At 42.0% G+C, this 22,025-nt stretch overlaps 1 protein-coding gene across 1 annotated transcript; it reads right to left on the bottom strand.

The window, feature by feature from the left end:
- Positions 1–101: 101 nt before the first annotated feature.
- Positions 102–21,825, bottom strand: LOC6496858 (protein Wnt-4). Its single transcript, XM_001963222.4, has 4 exons — positions 19,952–21,825; positions 1,362–1,860; positions 1,073–1,300; positions 102–1,011 (listed from the first exon to the last, which is right to left on the bottom strand). The coding sequence occupies exons 1-4, from the start codon at positions 20,614–20,616 to the stop codon at positions 769–771; spliced, it is 1,635 nt and encodes a 544-aa protein (XP_001963258.1). The 5' UTR covers positions 20,617–21,825; the 3' UTR covers positions 102–768.
- Positions 21,826–22,025: the final 200 nt, after the last annotated feature.

Here is a 22,025-nt window from a genome sequence, read left to right as displayed (position 1 = left end):
TCTCAGCTAAGTAGCGGACAAATCGCTAGCGACTAAAAACGCACGTAAGCCGCTTGTAGACTTTGGGACTCCCACTTTTGAAATAAATTAAAACTCAAATATATTATTTTTATGTGAAACTTTTTATTTCGTTTCAATTTTGTATTTTTTTTTGGTTTGTTTTGTATGTTTAAATACTTATTAAAATTGTTTTTGTTTTTTATTTTTCGTTTTTGTTGCTGTGTTAGCGTCTGCTTTCTGTTGTTCCATGTGTTTGTGTTTTGCTTGTGTGTGTGTGTGTGTATTTTTTTGTAAATTTTCTTTTTTTTTGCTAAATGAAGTTTTGCGATTTTTTTTGAGATTTTTTTTTGCGACGGTAGCTAATGTTTACTATATAGTAATTGTATAAATAGATGCATGTATGCGCTTTTAGGTGTCTGTTCGAGTGTGTGTGTGTGTATGGGAGTGGGTGTGGGTGGTTTTATGCAGGTGAGTATGTATTTGTGTGGGTGAGTTTGGCCTTTAGCTTAGCCTTTGCATTCTGAGCGTTTTTCTATCGGTTTGCATATCAATTCGTTCATTTTTCTTATCATTTCAATAATATTTCATGTTTCTTAGTTAGGAATGGAAAAAAATTACAAGCATAATGGTAGAAAAAACTTTACAAATTACATTTTTTAAAGAAGATAGAAGCATTTCTTCATTCTTCATTCATTCAGAGACAGAGTCAGATAAGAAAGATAGAAAGACGGAGGCAGATAGAGATGGAGATGGATGAGTAGTGGCCGTCTATTTACAAAAGTATTTATTCTCGAACCGCTGACAGTAGTCGCAGATTAATTGGCAACAGCGTCCGTTGTTGAATCGACAGCGGCACTTCTCCACCTCCTTGAACACCTGCGTGGTCCAGCCACGCCCACAGCACAGGGTACCACAGTTGTCAGGATGCAGACACTGGCGATCCTTGGTGACCGAGCAGTAGGAGGGCGAGGTCTCCAAATAATACAGTGTCGTATATTGTGACTGTTGTGGCTAAAAATAAATATTTTTTATTTAAAAACATAATTTTAATATTTAAAATATTAAATCTTACTTTCTTGCGTCGCTGCTTGGGCTTTCTCATGCGACTCGAGGGAGCCTGCCGCATAGTCCTCAAGTTAGGAGCCTTGCGAATGGCCTGGTTGTACTTCTGCCTCAATAGTGTGGCCGTAGCATTGAAGTCGGCCATTTTCTTCCAGCAGGTCTTCATCGAACAGGAGCCGGAAACGCCATGGCACTTGCACTTGTCCATCATCAGCGAGGAGACGGCCTCAATGCCAACCTGTCGGAAAATTATTAATACTAATTTATTTTGTACAATATTCTATAATGTCTATTGTTACCTCTGAGTCATGTCGCAATATCTCACTGACTTCGTCTCCATCGCCGCCGCGCAAGTCCAGAAAGCGTCGCGTCACCCGCTTGCCATGCTTGAGATTATCATTGCATCCGCCCCACTGGAAGTCCTGCTCCTCCCGGTTGTGCTTCTTGGCCCCGCAACTGCACTTGGTCATCCTGCCCTCGGCACAGGCCCTGGCTATGGAGTGGGTCATGGCAGCCGCTGTCAGGGCGTGAACGAAGGCCGTCTCCTTGTAGAGCTTCTTGAAGATGTTCCGCTTGCCACGAGTCTCGATCGAACAGTTCCAGCGATCGTACCTGAACTGCTCCTCGCAGTGGGTGGTGGCCAGACGACGGGCCTCACTCAAGGTTCCTGGCAGTCCTGTTTCCTTCCGGCACTGGTGGTTCTGCTGCCGGGTGGCAGGCATGTACCGACAGGGTCCGCCCACCTGCCCCTGGGAGGTGAATACCGCCATCACAGTGTGCTCCGAGATGAAGTGTTCACTGGGGATTAAAAAAATATATATTAGAAAATGGATAATTATGTTTTTAATTTATGATTTCTGATTTCCAAATTTTGAAGATAGAAAGCTTGAGATTCTCATTAATAGTTTTTATGTTTTTTTATCTACGAATAAATCTGACAATTCTGAAAATATTTTATGGCGAAAACCTTCAGAAATGAGGAAACATAAAAGCCCATAGTTTTTACAACCAATGATAAACAACAAACACACCCTGAATGAGCAAGTTTATATTACTTTATTGCAACAACATATCAGAATATCAAGGTATGCTTTCCTTATCAATTTCCAACTTGTGTGGCTTTCGAGGAATCAGGAAAAGAATTTCCCATGAATTGGTTCCCTCTATGCTCTAAAAGTTACCAGTTATTTGAAAGTCTTTGCCGCCCCATTTGGTAAAGAAGCCGCCGGCGCGCCAGCATGCTGCAGCAGTTCACCTCAGCCATTTCCTGTCCAGCTTCGGTTGGGTTATCATTTTGTGGCACCCACTCTCCCCCTAGTATGCTGATTTGCAGGAAATCTTAAATTCTCATAAAATTTAAGTGCATCGTAAATTGGCGTATGAGTAACGAGCTCAGCATATATATATGTATATCTGGCCATCTGAATCTGAATCTGAATCCCCGACTATCTGACTATTTCCGTCTCCGTTTTCGCTTCGAGGCAAAGATTTTTCCTCATTTAAAAATTTTTTTTAATGCGCCGCTCCTAAAATTTCTCCGGTTCATCTGCTTTTCTGCTTTTAATTCAGAATTCATGAATTCTGGTTTCCCCTCCGAAATTCTATCTCAACTTTCGCCACTTGAGCAACAAAGTCTGTTAATAATATTCCCATTGGATTTGTTCTAGATTGCTTCCCGAAAGAATCGGCATCAGCTGCCTAGCCTGCCAAGGTGCCTGTGCCGGTGCCTGTGCCGGTGCCTGGGAGCTGCTCTCTCGCTTTTTATGTGAAATTAATTTGCCACATTTTCGCAATTAATTAATTAATTGAATGTTTGAAATGTTTACAAGTTGTTTGCTTTGGTTCTCGGCTATACTAGTGGCATTTGTTTGGATGATTCCCTGTTTCGATGGCCGATTCGGCTGGCCAATTTTTATCTATTTATCTCCCGCTGTTTTATTTCGATATTTGACGTAGTTCTTGGTTTGATTAAAATATCATTTGTCGATTGATGAAAAAGTAGTTTGGATTGCGATTTAATTGGGTGGTCTAGGCCAGCCGAAGGGTAAATATAAAATCGGAATCTTTTAACAATCAGCTGATACATTTTGTTTATATTATATTTCTAAGGGGGTTGGGAAATAGAGATATAGATAGCTCTTTTTGGAATTCCTTTCTGTTAAACAACCAGGTTATAGCTTTATAACCTGACACATGTCGATCTGTAGATCTTTATTTGTATAATGTGTATTCCGTTTTGTCATGACAGAGCCAACACCCTCGGGGTCTTCAATTACAGCCCAAAGCCCGTGTAAGTCGCCATGTAAGCTTTGCATTGTTATCACATCCAATGTTTCCGATTATTGTTGTTGCCACAACAGCGAGGCAAGTGCAATGCAAAGCGCATTAACGCAAAGCCCACACACGACTCCCTCCCTCCCAGGTTCACCCTTTTCAAGTTTCGATGATGTTGTATGTATGATGTATGTATGTATGTCGCCTTAGTCATCGAAAACATTGAGGAATTACAAGCCCTAAGCCGGAGAGCCAGGCAAGAGGCAAGGAGGGACTTAAGCCGTTTGACAAAATGCTGCAAGACAATTACGGGCCAACTTGGCCAAAACAATTAGCCGGCAAAAGTCTCCTCCATTGTTCACTTTAATTTCAGAGAATATTTTAGCCGCCAGCCAGGCACTTGTATGCCAGCCAGCAAGACGGATAGATAGATAGATAGATAGATGGATTTGTATCTATCAGATACAAAGTAGTCGAAAGCTATTAAAATGGCCACAAGGCAAAACAATCTGTAAAGAGTTGGTGGTTAGGCCAGAACAACAAATTGATAGACAGACGGACAGGCGGACAGACGGATGTGTGCCAGCAAACATGTGGGCGGGCAAGAAAGAGAGGCACCTGCCCCAAAAGAAAGAGACAGGTAGGGAAAGCACAAGAGAGCGCCATAAAACAAAAGTGTTGATGGATATTTTCCTCGTGCGATGATGACGCTGAAGTTGTGTGTTGTATTTGTATTTTATGTTGTTGTTGCTGCTGCTTCTACTGAATGTTGCTGCTGCTTTGAGTGCTTCTTCTCTGCCTCACTCATTTCCCCCCCCACCTGCATTTGTGGAGATTCATCAAATTTTCAGAAACGTAAAATATTCAGACACACACAGGTACTACTACTGGACTGGCACATATATAAATCCCTTTGTGCTGCGGCAAAAGCATTTTATGGACTTTACTGTTTTTAGCTGCTGCTGCTGCTGCTGTTGCTGCTGCTGTTGCTGCTGCTGGTGAAACCGATGATGTTGCCGCTGGCCCCCAACAGCAAACAGCATAGCAAATGTGCAACAGCAACAGAAGGAGTGTGGGGCAGCATCTGCTCCAGCCTCAGCGATTCGAAAAACAGTTCGAAAACACAAAAAATACGACACAAGGAAAAATATTCAGGGACTTGCTTAAATTACTCCAAATCCAAAGAGGATTTTTTTATTATTTAATAGCTAATAGTCCTGGCTAATAGCTAACAGTCCTAAAAATAAGAAATCATAAAATCAATCAATTTATTTCTCACCGTGCAGTCGAGGATAAAAACTGAAATCGACACACGCAGTCAGGCACACATAAAATCTTTTTTAAAGTAGCATAAGCATATCGAAAGCTGGAAATGCTCTCTTCCCGACTTGAACTTTTTATGGACCTTTTTACCATTTGCATTTTATTGCCAAAACATAAATGCAGCTGCCAGGCACGCCCCATGCCCCTTACCCCTGTTGGATGCATTGCTTATTTTTAAAACATTTGACTTGCATTGCTGGGCTACCAAATCCTCAACTGGATTTCTTGATATCTGGATTTCTGGGTGGCAGAGGAGCAGCAAACTTGTTGTTTGTTTGTTTGCCGGTTTCTTTGTTTTGGCTTCAGCTCCACTGTTTGCTTTTGGCGTAGCTGTCACATAATTTACCAGGGCCCCAAAGCGTTCAATTAAAAAGGCAAGTGCAAATACTGAAACCCAATCGGATCGAAAAATCGCCGATTCTGGGGGGTGGTTGTTGGTTGAACACAAAAAAAATTGATGAACTTAGTCAAATCGCGACTCGCTCGGATGGCTTTAATTGATTGCCGGCAAATGGTTTTGTGGTTTTTAGCTTCCTCGATCCGATTCCTTTGCTTGTTTGCTTTGCCAGAATGGGGCCAATGAGGCAGGCGTCTTTTCTATGGACGATTTGCTTTGAGACCAGATCTCTTCCCAGATACTATATGCGCTAAGCACAAATAATCGTTAATAGTAGAGATCATTTAGATGATTCGCTTCGTGGAATTTTAAGCAGTTTTTTGTATACACCAAGAAAAAAATATTTTTATAAAGAATCAAAAAAGGTTCTTGGAAATTTCAATGAATATTAAATATTTCTAAAAAGCTACCAAAGACTTGAAGTTTATAAAAACAGTATTTACTTCCTTGAGAATCTATCATTTTGTTTTTTTACTGTACAAGCTTAGTCTCATTAATTGCCACAACTCTTTTTTTTGTCAATATTTCATCTGGCCCCCATTTGTTTGGCTTAAGAGCTTAACAGTGTCGCAGCTCCTTTTGTCATTTAACCGAAAAAGATATTTTTGAAAATCTTTCGCTGACTCGAAGCGCTTCCTGCACCTGTCAGCTTATTTATTTCATTCGCTTTATGGCACACGAAACTCACACTTCAAGTGGCGTTGTAAATATCGCGCTTAAGCCGCCAAATTGCAGCGGTAAAAGCGGCAGCCAACAGCAACACCATCAGCCAACAGCAACAATTGCTGTCAGCAAAAAAAGCTCCAAGCAAAATTGCAAGCAAAAACCGCAAGACAAACGCTCGCCGCCACTGCGGGAAAAGGAGTTGCTCTCGTCCCATTCCCCCCCTCGAGCTCCCCTGTTTTTATTATTTTTTGTAATGCTGGGAGGATGAGGGGTCGCTAAATGCTGATGTATGAGATGTTGGTGTTGCTGCCCAATTTCGGAAGCGTTAAAACATAAAATATGCTTCCGTTCCCCGTTTTGCTTTGTCAAACCCCCCCCGAAATGAATAATGTTGCAGAGCTCGGAGATGGGGGCGAAAGTGGGTGGTTGCTGCTGCTAGTGGTGGTTGTTTTTCGTTGCAACGCGGCAAGCACGGCGCTTCATCATAAAAAGCGCATCCTTTTCCCGAGCCGGGCCGGAGCTCCTGGGCCGAAGATTATGGTCATCAATTTTGGCATCATCCAACGACAAACAGTTGTAACCGTAAACAATGTCGTCGCTCCCCCTGGTTTTTGGGAACAACACCAACAAATGTGCCCCCCGAGAGTTTTTGGCACAAAATGAAATTCAACAAAAAAAAAAAAAAAAAATATAAAGAAAAGAAGCTCAATGAATACCAAAAGTAAAAACAAATATCCAAAAACTGAAAACAAAAACGAAGAACGGTAAAAGGCATTTTTATGGCCTGGCTCATAAAAATTTGTGCATGGGATTTTGGACTTTGGAACAGTAAGTAGACAATAAAATGACGTAGCTACCTTTTTGGATTTTTAATAAAACGTTGCGGCAAATGATTAAGAACAAAAAGCTAAAAACTGCGCAGTAGCAACAGCAACAGCAGTAGCATCAGCAGCAGCAGCAGCAACACCAACACCAACACCAACAGCAGCAATCAATTTATTCGCCCACCCAGAAAGCGAGGGTCGCTTGGCCACTTTCCGGCTGTTCTAATAATGCCCTGTCTTCGCCGGATCTCTATTTTAATTTTTCGAAGGCATTTTTACGGCTTACTTAGCCTCTGCTGGGCCCATGTTGTTCCTGTTGTTGCTGCGGTTGCAGCCCCCGGTCTGGTTTATTTACTCAAAAATGATTTCTGTGGCAAACAACGGAATCGGAAAATGCAAAAGCAACGTTAAAGTTTATCATTAAGCAGGCCCAGAGTCGGACCAAATATGCCATGTTGCTGCTGTTGCTGTTGCTGCCACTGCTGCTGCTGCTGCTGCTAGCGGAAGCTAATGTTGCTGATGCTGCTGCTGTGTGTGCGCCATAAAAATGCAATAAAAATCTTTACGACACATTTCGCTTGCAACCCTCACATTAGGGCACACACACACACACCCACAGAGAGAGCTGGCGGGGTTTATATATAGATATAGATTTAGACGTACGCTGGCCACACTTCACACCTTGCAACCTGCCCCATGTTGCTGCCTTGCCGTTCAGTGGCGAGCGATGTTGTGCTACCTTGGAACGCTTCCGCTGCTTCTGTTGTTACTGGAATTTTTATGCCCAAGCAGTTAACGCCATTACCTTGGCCACGCCCCCTCATGTAGAATATTGCTATTGCAACTGCCGCCTGCCGCAAACCGTCTGCTGCCTGCCGCCGCCTGCTGTTTGTGTCATCAGCAATGTTCAGGCTGTTCTTTCTCCCTGGCTTTTATTGAGCTTCCTCCCTTGCATTTGACAGCTTCATTGTGCAACATAAAAATTGAATTGTAATGGCCAGTTGCAATTTGTCCAGCAGGCCAGTAGTTGCAACATCATTAGCAGCAGCAACTTATTGGCTTCCTTTTCAATTGAATATTGGCATTATAGGTTTATGGCCAGTTTCCGAAAATAGGACACTTGCTGATTACATAATAGTTTCGACTTTAATTAAAAATTGCAACATGTGTGGGCTTTTAGCATAACATTGGCTGCAAAAGTCATTTTTCTGCGAAACCAAGAACTAGAGCATTTGTCTTCTGGGAAACTCCAAGATTGTTGATAACGATTTTGGGTAGGGTTGTGGGTTTTTCGTTTAAAACTGCAGCCAGGTGTTTGACACGGCAATTTGAGCTCACAATCTGAGGTGTGTGTGCTTAGGACCAGTGGCAGCAGTTCTGGCAGAAAATTCTTCAAAGAGATTGCAGTTACCAAGCCCTTTTCAGTGCAACTGAACCCCACAAAGGCAACATGCTCTCTCATCCATTCCATTTGACATTTATCATCCGTCAAGAAAGCGGCAAATGTCTGGAATCAGCTTCATTAACTGCCAAAAAGAAGAAAAAGAAAAGAAACCCCACCTTGTTGCACTCAATCTTGGAGTTGCTGGCTGGAATTGCTGCTTCCGCTTGTTGTTGCGGCAGCAACAGCAGCAACATGCATTGCTGCCAGCCCTTTCATTGAATACATTGCCAAACTATTTTTCAGCTAATATTAGATGGTATTGTTGTTGTTCGTAATGTTGCTGCTTCTGTGGCTGGCATTCTCCAGTTTATGCTTGAACGGCATTCCAGCAATTTGTCTGCATTTCTTTTTAATTTTTCTTCAGCCAGCCCCAGACTCTAAAGCATTTCTCGAATACTGTTGTTGTAGCTCCACTAGCTGGTTTCCTTCTCTGCAGTTTAACTTATCAGGTAATTTATATAGTTCACCAAATATAGAGATTTGGAGATTAATTTACGGCTGGGATCGCTTCTAGACATTCCACAAATGAACTTTGAATTCTTCTAAAACTGATACTTATTTATGGAAATGTCATAACATTATCGTCCTCGCTGTGGGGCAATTAAAATTAATTGCTGGAATTTTCAGTCTTGGCTTTCCGGCTGAACTTTTCCCATAAAAATTGCCGCCGAATAGATTTAAATTAATTTTCTTGGCAATTTTCTTTTCAACTCGAATGGCTGATGATGTTCGCCAAGGCAACAAAAAGCCACCAGCAGGGTAACAAAGCTTAAGCTTAGCTATTAATGATTAATTTTTGTGACTACCATTGGCTTAAATACACTTGGAAAAATACTAAATATTTATTGAGAAATTTTCTGCCCATAAATGGGGTAAGAAAAGGTTTGTTGCCAGCGTTTAATGCTTAATTTCTAATAAAATTGCATGTTAAGCCACCACTTTTTTGTTAAGTGTCTAACAAAAAAAAAGGAGATGAAGCAAGAGCTTTGAATAAAAGACTCGCATAAAAATTAAACATCAACGCGAAACGCAATCAACATTAAAAGTTTGCGAGGGAGCTCTTAGCTTACATTTTATTTACTTTCCCATAAAAGAGAAACGTACGGGAATAAACCGATAAGAGCGGAGGAAAACCCACACCCAGAATTTCGGACTCAAACTGTGAGACGACGACTGTCCTGGCTGGCTCCAGACTCCGTTTTCGCTATGGGATCTGGGCTGGGATCCACTCAAATGCGTTTCGCATAAAATGCGTTTTTATGACCATGACGAAAAAACGATCCTGATATCACACCCCGAACAGCCGGCCCACCGCACAGCACACAACAAGCCCAGGGAAAATTTAGGGGAAAAGCGAGGAAAAGTCGGCTTCACTTTCCACGCCATCATCAGTTCATTTCCTTGGCTTTTGCCTTTTTTTCGGAAAAGGTTTGAAAGCAGGGGTGAAAGCGTGGCTAACATTGCCGCAATGATGTATTAATGGACGGTCACGTAAAGCTTATAAGATTTTTACAAGCAACCCTCGCTGGCAAAATGGCCTTGGAGGTGGAGTCCATATTATACTATATGTGCTATATACACCATATATATCCATGTAGTGAGTGTGAGAGATTGAAGTACCAACGCGCACATTCCTCAACTCTTTTCGAGCTCTCCAAGTTGTATTCATTGAGTGCTAATTAAGCAAAAATCCCGCCCCACAAACGAGGCCAAGTTGGCGCCATATACACAAAAAAAAAAAAAAAAGAAGAAATAGATGCCACAACAGCCTACGGGGCTAAATCCATCCATAGCTACCAGTGGAGATTCAGATACAGATACAGATACAAGTACAAGTACAAGTACAGATACAGATACGAGAGCGAAAGGTCTGTGCTTTATTCTCTAAACAAATCAAATGCTGCCACGAAGGCATTCAATCAGTTGAGTTCACTTGTTCGCATTGCTGTTGTTATGAGGTGATAAAACAAGTTCATCCAGTAGATGGTCCAGTAGATGGACTACCATCTGCATGGATCTGATCTGCTACCTTCTGGCCGCTTCTGGCATCGTGTGCTTTTGTAAAGTTTACAAATCCGATTATTGGCCAATTAATTGAGAAAAAGTTCAGTTTACTTCGAAAAGTTTCGATTTGAAATCTATCATTCCGGTTAATGAATATGGCTGCGAGGAAACCACAAGCACAAAAAAATTAATGGCCTAAACAAATGGCTAAGCCAAATGCATTTGAAAACATTATGATCGGAGGAGAATGGACCTCCACTTCAACTGGGAAAGCCTCTAACGAAAGTCGTGAACGTCGCACTCTTGTAACAAAGTGAAAGATTTTCTAAAAATACTGTTAGAAAAATATTTTCACCAGCTCTCCTCATTATCTGTCAGAACATATTTCGATGCATTTCAAATTGGTTTTGGCCACACTTCCGCTTCTTGTTTCTATTTGGCACTTCGGGAAAATATTCTAAGCTAAATAAATGACCAAACAAGGCCGAAAATTCCAATGGAAATGTGCACAGAAAGAAATGATTTTGAAAGTGAAATATCTATTTTAGAATCTTTAATCACTTAGAGCTTGCTCTTCAAAGTCTAGAACATATTATAGGCTACCCTTAAAAAGAATTTATTCTTTTAATTTCTAAAAACATCATATTTTTTTGGAAAAACTATAGCTATGACCGAACCACTGGTTCTATGGTTCGCTTGGCATATTCGGTCTGTCGCCTGTCAACGCCAAGATGCGCTTAAGCATTATTAATTGTTTTTGAAATGAACTGTGCGCCATGATAATGAGCAGCGAAATTCGCGATACAAGAGTGCACTTGCTGCGAAAAAGAGTTTGACAAACCGATGAATGCCAAGGAGATAGGCTGAACAGGGGGAGGAGGTCAGGGAATGCGGGGTGGTATGTCGAGAAGGGGCAGTCACATCCATTGGCATCTGCCATATATCTGCATGCTGCTGCCGCTTCTGCTGCTGCTGCTGCTGGCCAGAAAGGCAATTTTGCATAATTTCCGAAACACATGTTGCCTTCAATCATGCGAGAAAAGGCAGCACCGGGGCAGGATAGGGATATTCGAAGGGACAGGGAGGAGCAACAGGGTCTGAGACAGGGGGATAGATATATGGTAAAGTAAAACGCCCTCGGGGCCCATAGACAAATTGACTAACCGACTGAATGGCAAACTGACTAACTGACTGGCTGGCTGCTTGGCTGCTTGACTGCATCTGCCTGTTGAATTTCCCTGTTGGCCAGGGAAAGAGCGACTGGCTGGCAGCAGGGAAGGAAGGAATCAAGTGAAAATGTAGCGGAAAACATTTTAATACTAATTACAAAGAATTTGTGCCGCCGCCGCTTGCCACTCTTGCTTTCTGGCTTAATTTTTTTTAAGAGGTACTATACCCTATCTCTAAGTAGGTGAAATGGAAGAGGGTATTATGTATTATAGAATATAATATTCGAGGAAAATATTAAGTGAAAACATAATTAAGAGGTAGTTAATAAAATCATATGACTATTTACTAATTAAATTATTTATCTTCCTATAACAAGACCGACAAAATCAGGGCATTACCAAATTCGTTGATTAATTGCATTTTTCCCACAGCTCACTCTCGCTTTCAGTGATCTTTTTTTTTGTTGCTTCTTCAACTCCTGGCCCTGGCCCGACTTGTGGCTCCGAGAGTTGGAGCTGGATTGTGGTGCCCCCCTTTGGATTTTTTTTCGATTTCCGAAAATAAATGTTAGCACATCGCCTGCGGCAGCGGCGGCGGCACAGGACCGGACTGCGTTTTAATTGGAAAACACAGAGAGAGCACAAAGTGGAGTTCCCAGCTCCACTCGACTCCTCCAGCTGTTGGGAGCTCCTATAGCTCTGGAACTCTTTTTTTTCCCCCCCATATTTTTTGGATTCATTGAAACCTCGATGGTGGCAGTGGCGTTGGCGGCGAAATCGCTTTAATCAAATTGTTTTATGACAGCGCCGCACTCGCTGCAGAAAGCGCAGAAAGCCAGAGAAGCGGAAAAGTCTGAAAAGCCGACAAATGACACACACACACAGTGTCACAGGAGACACATGAACGTCATTAAGTAAACAATTGGCGGGGGAGAAGCGTGGCAAGAAGGGGAAACTCGTGGGTGCCACCCGTATGGCTGGCAGGCAGGCAGGCCAGGCAGGTGAGTCTTCCTCAGTTTGACATTAAACGCGTGTTAATTTCATTTAATTTGGGGCGTGATTCGCCTCTAAATAGAGTTAAAAAGGGGAAAGGGGGAACGGCTGGTTGTGGGGCTGTTAGGGGGCGGGGCACAGACGTTTTCGGTAAACGACCCGTCTGTATTCCTGTCCATCCATCAACGCCCCGATCGCTCAACTCACTCTGTTTTTTGTTCCCCGCCCCTCGAACTGCATTTGTCAATCACCATTGCTCGGCAGAGTTTTTCCTCTCGATCTTGTGGCATTTTCCCCCAGTTTTTCCGCTTTTCCTTGGACTGACATTCAAGGTCCATCATTTCTTTTCATGCCACGCTATTTTGCTCTTGAATTTCGCCTGTGCAAAGTGAAAGAGGGAGGTGCACAGAGAAGAATATTTAAAGGAAGTTGATTAAAATATTTAATAGTTAAAAGTATTCCCTTCCACTTAAGTCCACTTAAGGATTAAACCATATCCTTAACTTCTTATTGGCTAAAAAATCTGTCAAATTTATAAATTTTTCCAGTGCACTTTTAGTTTATGTCTAAAAGATCGCCGAACGCTTTGTCAAGTGGATATTTATGTTCCCAGAAACGATCTAGAGAACTCGAGATGTCAAGTGGGTGGTGTGGTTTAATGATGGCTGGAAGGGGAAAAGTGATACCAGCTAATAGAAAAGTTCTTGTGGCATGAGTGGGTTGCCAAAGAGGTGGGGACTGATGGATTTAAGGCGCTATCAGGTTGTCGGATAAATTAGAGAGTATATTCTAAAAACTTTGTCATAATTCCCTAAATATGTTGACTGATTAAGTTATTTCCATCTCCCCAGAGATAAATTTCATTTTACCCTTCGTTGCCTCCACAAATTGAATTAAAATACCAAACATGTTTTATTTTTTTGGGGTAGCCTTCAGTGTGCCTTTATTGTGGATGTCGGCGGCTTCTTTACAGCAGCTCCTGTATTTCGGATGTCTTTTTTCCCAGAAACTCCTCATTTCCATAACTGTTTTGGATGTCTGATTGCCTCAGAATTTTTGTTTTCAAGTTGCCGCCAATAAGACGAGTCTTTGGCCTGTTCAGGGTCAAATAATTCAATTTATATCGATCGCTGGAATGTGCCAGGGTCGTTTTAAAAGAAAGTCACATTATTAAAACCTCCTACAATCTCCAGACACTCGACAACAAGTGCATCCAAGTGCAGTTTTAGTCACACCTTTGGAGCACCCATTCGAATGAGATTTAGAGACAGGGCAAGATGAAAGCAAATAAATCCGGGAAGACGACTCTCAGACCATTAGGCCACAACCTGAGCATCAATTAGGTTTAAAGACCCCGCCAACGATGTTTGACGGCATGCCATGACTCTTGTCGCTAATTTGCGCAAATTATGTGCCGGGCCTCTTAAAGTACCGCAAAGTGAGTGCCAACAGCCCATCCAGACCAACCGAAGCATCCGACCATCCCGACAATCCAGGCCCAGGAACCGAACGAACGAACCTCTATCCCCCAACGGTCCCCACCAATCCCGGCCAGGAACCAACCATCCAAAACTCCAATTATGTCAACAGCAACCGCAGCGGGCGCAACATCAAAGCCCTGGCCCAGACCTGGCGGCTTTCCTTGTCTTCTTCTTGTGTTTCCCAACCCGCAGAAACCAGAAAGCCGGGAAAAGTGCATAGGATGCCACACGGAGTGATGGGCAACGGGCACCGAACAACGGGCAACATGTTGCAGCAACATTTTTTTCCGGTGACACTCCATAGGGAGGGTTATAGTGGTTTTAGAGAAGTAGGAATATGATGTACCCTTACTATATCATATTTTATTAATATTTGGAGAAATAATAATTCAATTAACTAAATAAATAATAGGGAAGACTATAATTTTTTGTATTTAATTTAATATTACTTTAAAGATCTGAATAAACAAATATGTTTCTTAAAAAAACAGATAGAAATTGAAATCTATGATAGACCCTTTTGAAGTACTTTTAAATTTCCTAATAATTTCAAACTATATTTTTATATTTATTTAGAAAACCCCATTTCACAACCTCCTATTAATTGTTGAAATTTGGTTGAACTGCCAAAGCAATTATACTCCTGTCCGCCCAACTATTTCTTTGATAAATATTTTGCTGCGGAAACCAAAGTGCCCACAGCACTTTCAAATCGCTTGCCAAAGTAATCATAACCTGAGCAAAGGGTTAAGTAAACACAGAAACGTCAACGCTTTTCTGGGTTAAACCGTTTAAGCAGGATGTGTGTAAAATGTGGGTTTTTTTTTCGTTCTTTAGACTGCAATTGGGGGTCTGCAAAACTGCGTGTGGCAAAACGCTTAGGTTCCCCCTTTGATCTCTCCCTGCCCCCGTCCAGAATGCTTTGATGTGCGGTGCGTGCCTCAAGGTCCACAAAACTTCAAGGTCTCAGCAAAGGGAGTTTGTATCCGTATCTGTAGGTGTGCATGTTGGTATCTGTATCTTCAGATGGAGCTGGTGCTGTGGCCCTGTGTGTGGAAATTCGTTGTTGTTTGTCTTTGATGCAACTTCCTCAATGCGCTGCCACATTGGGGCATAGACTGGGGAAGGGATACACGGATAGAACTTTGGTCCAGAGACAGATTCCGAATCGGGTACAGCTGAAGTAGGAAAGAGACTAAGAATCTGACTAAGAAACAGCCAGATGAGATCAAAGGCAACTCGAAAAGCCATCACGCTTTTAGACACACGACCAAAAACACGGCAAACTCCCAGAAATGAAATAAAAGCAAGGCATCGGAGCGCAGAATCAACCTCATCTTGCACTTGGCTGCCATCAAAAGCAGTATTTGTAAATGCACTTGGAGAAAATATAATGTTTTAATAAAAGCCATAAAAGTAATGTATCTAAAGGTCCATGTATCTAAAGTCCTTTCATAGATTCATTAGAGGTTTCTTAATCTTAGATCTCCCCTTACCTGACTATTTTTTCGTCAGTGTAACTCTGAATCTATACCAAAGTATCTGCATCTGCTCTTCAAAGTTTGTCTTACTTTTTACACCTTTAAAAATGTGTTTTGTTGTTTGATTTAAGGCTTCACGCTTGAATTGCATTTGGGTATTCGTATTCGACTGATTTGTTTAAGTCATTTGGGTGATTTTCTTTACGCACTTTTCGTTGATTACATGAAATGCATTTTTATGTCATGGGAACGCATCGCTGGGTATCTCAAAAGCCGACAACCGAACACCGAAAACTGAAAGAAACCATAACCATTCAACTATTGTTGTCTTCCGCCTGCCGCCGCCGCCTGCAACAACCCTCGGCGAATGCAGTTTGTTTTCGGGTTTATTTCGAGTTGTTCATCATTAACAACAACGACGACAGCCAAACTGAACCATCTTCTGGCATCTTCGGGTCTGGCATTTTTATTGGGTTCCATCATCATGGCCAATTTATGACTCTGATCTCTTCTTTTGTGTGCCTTCTCGTCTGGCACAGCTGCTTTTTGTTTAAACTTTTATGTCGTAGCTCAAGCTTTTCCCTTTGCCCGCTTTTCATTTCAACAAAAGGACATTCGGAATAAAGGAATTTATCCAAAATGGGGGAAAACTTATTCAAAAAAAAAAAAAAAAACGAAAAGACGAAAAGTGAACCCCAGTTTATCATTAAGAGACAAAAACCACAGCAACGGAAATACCATCAGGAGTTGCCGGAATGAAAAAAGATCCAGGGAAACCGAGCAAGTTGAGAGACAACGGCCTCATAAAATGCAGCCATCAAAAACGACAAAATTAAAAAGTTCAAATGGCAAACGAAGACAGGCAAATTGTTAGCCGTAAAATTACTAAAGAAAATCTGGCCAAAAATATGGTTATTTGAGACACAAAATCCCTTAAACACCATTCGCTTTCACCAAAACATTTCGGAATATTCCACAATCGTTGAGAGGATGAATTTATTAAAGTAATTATTGAAAAATTCTTTCCCAATGGATGCCTAATAGATGTGTTGAATCCCCATTGGATTGAAGAAAATATTAACCGCACTGGCCAGTGGAAATTTTCCAAATAAAAATGTTTGCCTGTGAGATATTGTATCTGCCGAATGGAAGATTTTATTAAGAGATATCTTGCAAGATCATTATAAATATCATTCTTTCTAAATGAAATCGGCACTCTGAAAGCCAAAAGTTAATACTGTGATGCCTGAAACTTAATTTGCAAAGGTCCTGGGGAGCAGCTGTTGTATCTTCACTCCCCAAAAGAACCTCAACCTTAAGACCCGGCTACATTATTATTGTCCTCCTATCGAGACAAATAAATTTCGGGTGGTGCCACATGGTGGTAATGATGCCAAGTGCCAACTGCAATCGTCGCAAGGATTTCCTCTGGATATTTTTAATTTTGCGGCGAGAATAAAAAACAAAACTTTGCACATAATCGTTATCGTCCCCCAGTCTCCAGGACTTGACCATAATTTGCGGTAACTGAGGCAACACAACAAAAGGCTTTTCTTCTGTTGAGTTGGAAATTAACATTTTTATGTTTCCGCCAGGGTTACACCACGACCATCCACTTACAACTCCTTTTCTTTGCCGATGATATAGTCGGAAAGTTTCTATCCACAACAATGGAAACTTGCACTCATAGTTAACATGACTCTGGAGTGGAAGTTGAAGTTGAAGTTGAAGTTGTCCCGCCAATGAAGCAAAGGACATGGACATGAAAGCCAAGGATCTGAGGGAGCCAAGGAAACGGTAAGTAAGTTTTAATTACTCTTTGACAAATATTTAACTTTGGGACTTGCCAAAAAAAGGGGTTGGGACTTTGTCTTACGCACAATTAAACAGATTTTTGCCGCTTGTAAAGGCAAATGAAATCACAGAAGGACAAAGACAGTCTGGGACATGGCCAGGGAGACAGAGATTCCAAATCAGATCCAGTGGGGTTGTAACAACATAATTTTGCGCCGTATAATGTCATAAATGTCTGTTAACAAAACAACACAACCGACAACCGACAACGACGACAGAGAATCGAGACGACTGAGACTGTCAAACATTATTACATTATTTGCCATTTGCTTCTGGGGGTCTTTCAAAATGCTGAAATTGAAACCAACCCCATGGCCTGCCCGCCCATTCCATTCCATAAGTTTTCGGTTCGGTTCGGTTCGGTTCTTGTTTCTATTTGCTCGTCTCTGGGACTTCAGGTTCTTAGATTTCTCTCAGCGCCATTCAGATCAACCCCGGACATGGGAGATTAATTGCGCCAGCCTTTTATTTTTGCAGCTACTTCTCGACTACAAGGGTAATCCAGGAATCAGGCAACCCAGCTCAGGCCAGACCATAGCACACCGGAGGGAACTTCATCATCATCGAGTGTATGCCCTCTGACAGCAATTATTAAATTTTCATTACATCCCCTAATCAGCATTTTCTGCATATTGATTGTGTAAACAGGCGTCACATAGTCGCTGCTTTTCGAATCGTTTACATTTTGATTTTCAAATGAATCACGCAAATTGAGTTTAGAAATCTTGTCAAGGGGTTATTAATGGGAATGGGATGTTTAAAAAAGTATTTAATGCAGTTATTAAGAAGGGTTTCCATAAGAGAAAGGATTTACTAAAGGCTACAATGCATATTTAAAAAAAAAAAGTTTTTTGGGCAGACCATTTTTGTAATAGATTTCCAAAGATAATTATTCAAAAGAAACCATAATTGGGTTATATAGGGGACGGACTTCCCCTATTCATCTTGTATGTAATTTTGCAATCAATTCATTAGAGACCCAAGTGCAATCTGCCAACTTTGTTTGCCTTGGAAAATCAAAACCCTTGCGAATAAATTTGTTGGTCTTGTGCAACTCTGAGTGTTCCATTGACTTTTGCGATTCGTGCTGACATTTCGAATCAATAAACTCGCACTTTGCACTGCCATTGGTAATGGTACTCGTGTACTGGAACAGGTAATGGCACCTGCTGCAAATAACGAGGGCCTAGAAAATCCACAGAGGGGAACTAGTCCGACCCACACACATGTTGTCTAATGGGAGAATAACAAAACGATGTCTTGCTTAAATAAGCCGATTAATTGTAATCAAGCAGCGCGTCTAAATGGACACCGGCTGAATATTCAGCTGGGTCCCGGTCCGTTCCCGGTCCCGGTCCGTTCCCGGTCCCGGTACCATTCGGAACTGGATGGGATCCCCTTTGTCTATCGATTTCTGTCGTCTGGCTGGTCGGTTGGGTCAATGCATGTGCCTTGCAAAGAAAATAACACAAAAAATATATATGTAATAGGGGAAAATAAGTGAAACACTTTCTACCCCGGCAAGTGCTTCAAGTGGAGCCTTTCTCCCATCGATGTTTTGTGTAATAAAAAAAATTGGCCAAGCCAAGGAAGGCTTCAAATGTACAGAGAAAGAATAGGTAACTATTAACAATTTTTAAGTTTTTATAAGAAAATCCAAAGTATTAGTTTTAGTCCCTTATTGAAAGTCAATTAGAATTTCTCGTGTTTCCCTATTAGACTCTTAAAAATACTCATTTTTCAGTGTACAATCTCATCCCTCATGTTTTAAGGATGTTATGGGGTTTTCCCCCTTCTGTTGGGTGGTTTTGTAATGACAAATAATAACTGGTAGACCCACCGCCAGTACACCAGTAAGCCCCTCGACCTCTCCGACCTGCTCGGCCGTGCTCCCCTGCCCTGTCAGTGGGCAAATTAATGGTGAAGTGTAAGTAAAATTTACGCTCTGCCACCGTGCCCCTTCCGCCTGCCCCTTGCGTAAACCTGATGCTGTTCGCATCTGCTAATAATCATAAAAAAGGCGGCTAGGCTAGCAGCATTTTGACAACCGACAACCCCCCACAAATGCAACACCCCCGGTTTGGGAATGTTTTCGGCTGACAGCCGCAGAATAAAGCTAAAGAGCAGCAACACAGCACGAAAAAAATATAAATAATTTTACTTTATTGTTTAGACTCTGGCCAGACGTTCGCCATTGTTTAGGACTTGGATTTATGTTGCATTGAAGCTGATTATTAGCCGAGAGATTCCTGAAGCTCCCAAAGACAAAAGATCCAAAAGGGTGCCGCAGCCAAGTGGCAGGATGGATGAACGATTGTCTGCCGACTGTTGCACATTCCCAGTTATATTTATTTATTTTGAGTGGCAACTAACTTGATCAGATCAAAATATCACCGCAAATGTAATCAAATCAGTTCGATAAACTGAAGTCAGTTTATAAAATCTTAATATGATGACATATAAAAGGTTTTGATTAACAATTTATTTAGATAGGGTTTTAAAGATCATCTTTGATCTTCTATTGTCCAATAGATGCACAGTAAATTTAACTATTTTTAATTAAAAACCATAGTGTGTAGACCCATAAACCCTACAAATTAGCTAATTACCCACATAGGGTCTCTCATTTTTTTATGTAATCAAAGTTCAGCGAGGGTGACGGAGCGGTTTGTTAAAGAAATCAGATTCTCAAGCGAATCAAAGTTCACTCCGAGGGTTAAACACGTACATGTAGGCATGTTTTAATAATTGCGACCACATATAATAATTGTGAACGTTGATTGCCGGGGTCCCACAAAAAGGGCCATAAAAACTGAAGCTCAAGCTCAAACCAACCGCTGACTGCAGAAATTCTCTCGTAGGACAAAACAATTTGATGGCTGACTGAAAGATCTTCATCAATTGATAAGATTTCAGTTCAATTAAGATGCTTTCTGCGGCAGATGTGGAAAGCTATAGCTATAGAGTAGATTGACTCACTTGTACAGGCCTTGTTGCATATCCATGTTATTAGTGTTTGCTCCGACTCCCATGCCCATTCCCATTCCTCCGACTCCTACTCCAACTCCGCCGTAACCCATATTGCCGGGGTGTACCTTGGGGCCTGGAACTATAATTCCCAGATTTGCCAATCCGGCCAGGGCATGTCCGTGGCCCATATTCGATCCATGGTTGTGGGACGTTGGGATGGCCATTCCGTTTCCAGGAACTCCTCCGATTCCCATGGCGGAGTGCCAGGGTGGCATTAGGCCGGATCCTCCGGGCACTCCCATAGCCGAGGGGGAACTCGAGGTGCTGCTGCTGCCGCTTAGTTGGTTGATCATGGCGCCGCCGCCTCCTCCGGGCGAGCCGTTCACCTGGCCACCGGAAATACCAGCACTGCCACCCATTAAGGTGCTCAGCAAGGTGCTGTTCAGGTTGTGATTGCTCTGGTGCTGCTGATGTTGCTGATGGTGTTGCTGCTGTTGCTGTTGTTGGTGGTGCTGCTGTTGGTGAGGCTGCTGGTGGTGTGGAATGGAGGGATTGCTGCTGTCCAGGTCACCATTCTGGCCGACCATCATGAGCTGATCCTCGTTTCGCACCTGGCCCAGGCTCAGGTGGTGGCACAGGACCATCAATACCAATACTCCCGTAGACGATGGCATTTTGATTTGTTTTTTTTTTTAGTTTGTAAGATTAATTGCTGAAGCGGTTATACTGGTGAATTGTTGTTGATTTTGCTAAATGCGGTTTCTATAGTCTACTTTTTGGCGTGATATATTGTGGATGTTGGCTTGTAAGTACTCGTTAATAAATTACTATATTCTACGGTCTACTTCATACAATATGGATTACTTTAAAGTTAATTATGCGATTTATATTCTTTTCTTTCGGTTAATAGAAAATTTTATGTTGCCGTTGTATAAAAATTGTTGAAAATTCCGTTTTTGAGATTATGTATTTATTTTGGACTTCGTAATACTTTTCGTTTGATTTCCACTTGTTATTTTTGTGTTTTTTTTTTTAATATTTGTCCGACCGACTACTACATTTTTGTTTCGTTTTCTGGCTAGTGGACTGGTTTAATTTTCAATCAATTTATTTTTCACTTTGGCACTTCAAACGTTTCTGGCTTTCTGATTATTCCAAACAATGATTTATTTTTTTAAGCTGCGATGTGCGTTTTTCAGATATTTTCCTTTGGGTTTCCTTGGAAAGCCAGCAGCGGGATCTGGTGTTGTTGTCTGCAGATCAAAAGGCGATCCGATCGGATCCGAGTATCCCACCGACGATCCGTCTCCGTATCAAAATGCAACGAAACGGGTTTCGGTTTTCGTTTTCGATTTCGATTTGGTTGTCGAAGTTGCTGTGGCCAGCGAAACACTGGCGACGGTGTTTCTTTATACCGCCGATCCATCCATCTGGGCAGCTTAGTGTTTTAAGGGTTCGCCCGATCCAGATGAAACGGCGCCGCCAAGCATTTAGGTATTTATTCTCTTTGTGGGCCGGCCGGCCGGCCACTTGCCATACGTTGCTCCAAGTTATATAGATCACGAAAAGGTATCACACCGCACAGACACGCCGCACTCGAAGTATTACCTATTTGCCGGATGCGTACAGTTTTTCACACTTTCCCAACTCTAATTAGTGGGTGGGAGTTGCCTGCTGCCGTCTGCCTGACTCTTTCGGCCGACTGGCTGTTTATTTTTCCAAAAACTAAATTTTAATTTGGTTCTGGTTTCGGGATTTCGATACTCATTCAGTTCTTTTGTATGATTCTTGTTGTATGAGTTTTTTGTTCAACCACCGCGCCACACGTGTGTCCGTCAGGTCGTTCGGCATTCGACTGAATCATCGACATTCGACTTCGTGTTGCTGTTGCCGATGGATGGTGTTGCTGTTGCTGCTGCTGCTGTTGGTGTTGCTGCTGCTGCTGCTGATGTTGCTCGTGTTGCTGTCGCTGCTGCTGCTGTTGCGACTTGCTGTTGCTGTTGCTGCTGCTGACTCGCTGTTTCCTTTTCTTTGCTGGCCTATCGTTCTGATAGGCAAACGCGGTCGTGGTTGGCTTAAACAT

The sequence above is a fragment of the Drosophila ananassae genome, chromosome 3R (genome assembly GCF_017639315.1).
Source record: "Drosophila ananassae strain 14024-0371.13 chromosome 3R, ASM1763931v2, whole genome shotgun sequence".
Lineage (NCBI taxonomy): Eukaryota > Metazoa > Arthropoda > Insecta > Diptera > Drosophilidae > Drosophila > Drosophila ananassae.
The sequence above is the reverse complement of the archived record's forward strand: the minus strand, read 5'-3'. Positions and strand labels throughout refer to the sequence as shown.

Bases quoted from the DNA above. Each gene is read 5' to 3' on its own strand.
- LOC6496858 (XM_001963222.4), bottom strand. From the start codon at position 20,616: ATGCCATCGTCTACGGGAGTATTGGTATTGATGGTCCTGTGCCACCAC. The intron at 1,861-19,951 runs GTGAGTCAATCT...TTTAATCCCCAG, and splicing joins ATGCAACAAGGCCTGTACAA to TGAACACTTCATCTCGGAGC. The intron at 1,012-1,072 runs GTAAGATTTAAT...ATTTATTTTTAG, and splicing joins CCAAGCAGCGACGCAAGAAA to CCACAACAGTCACAATATAC.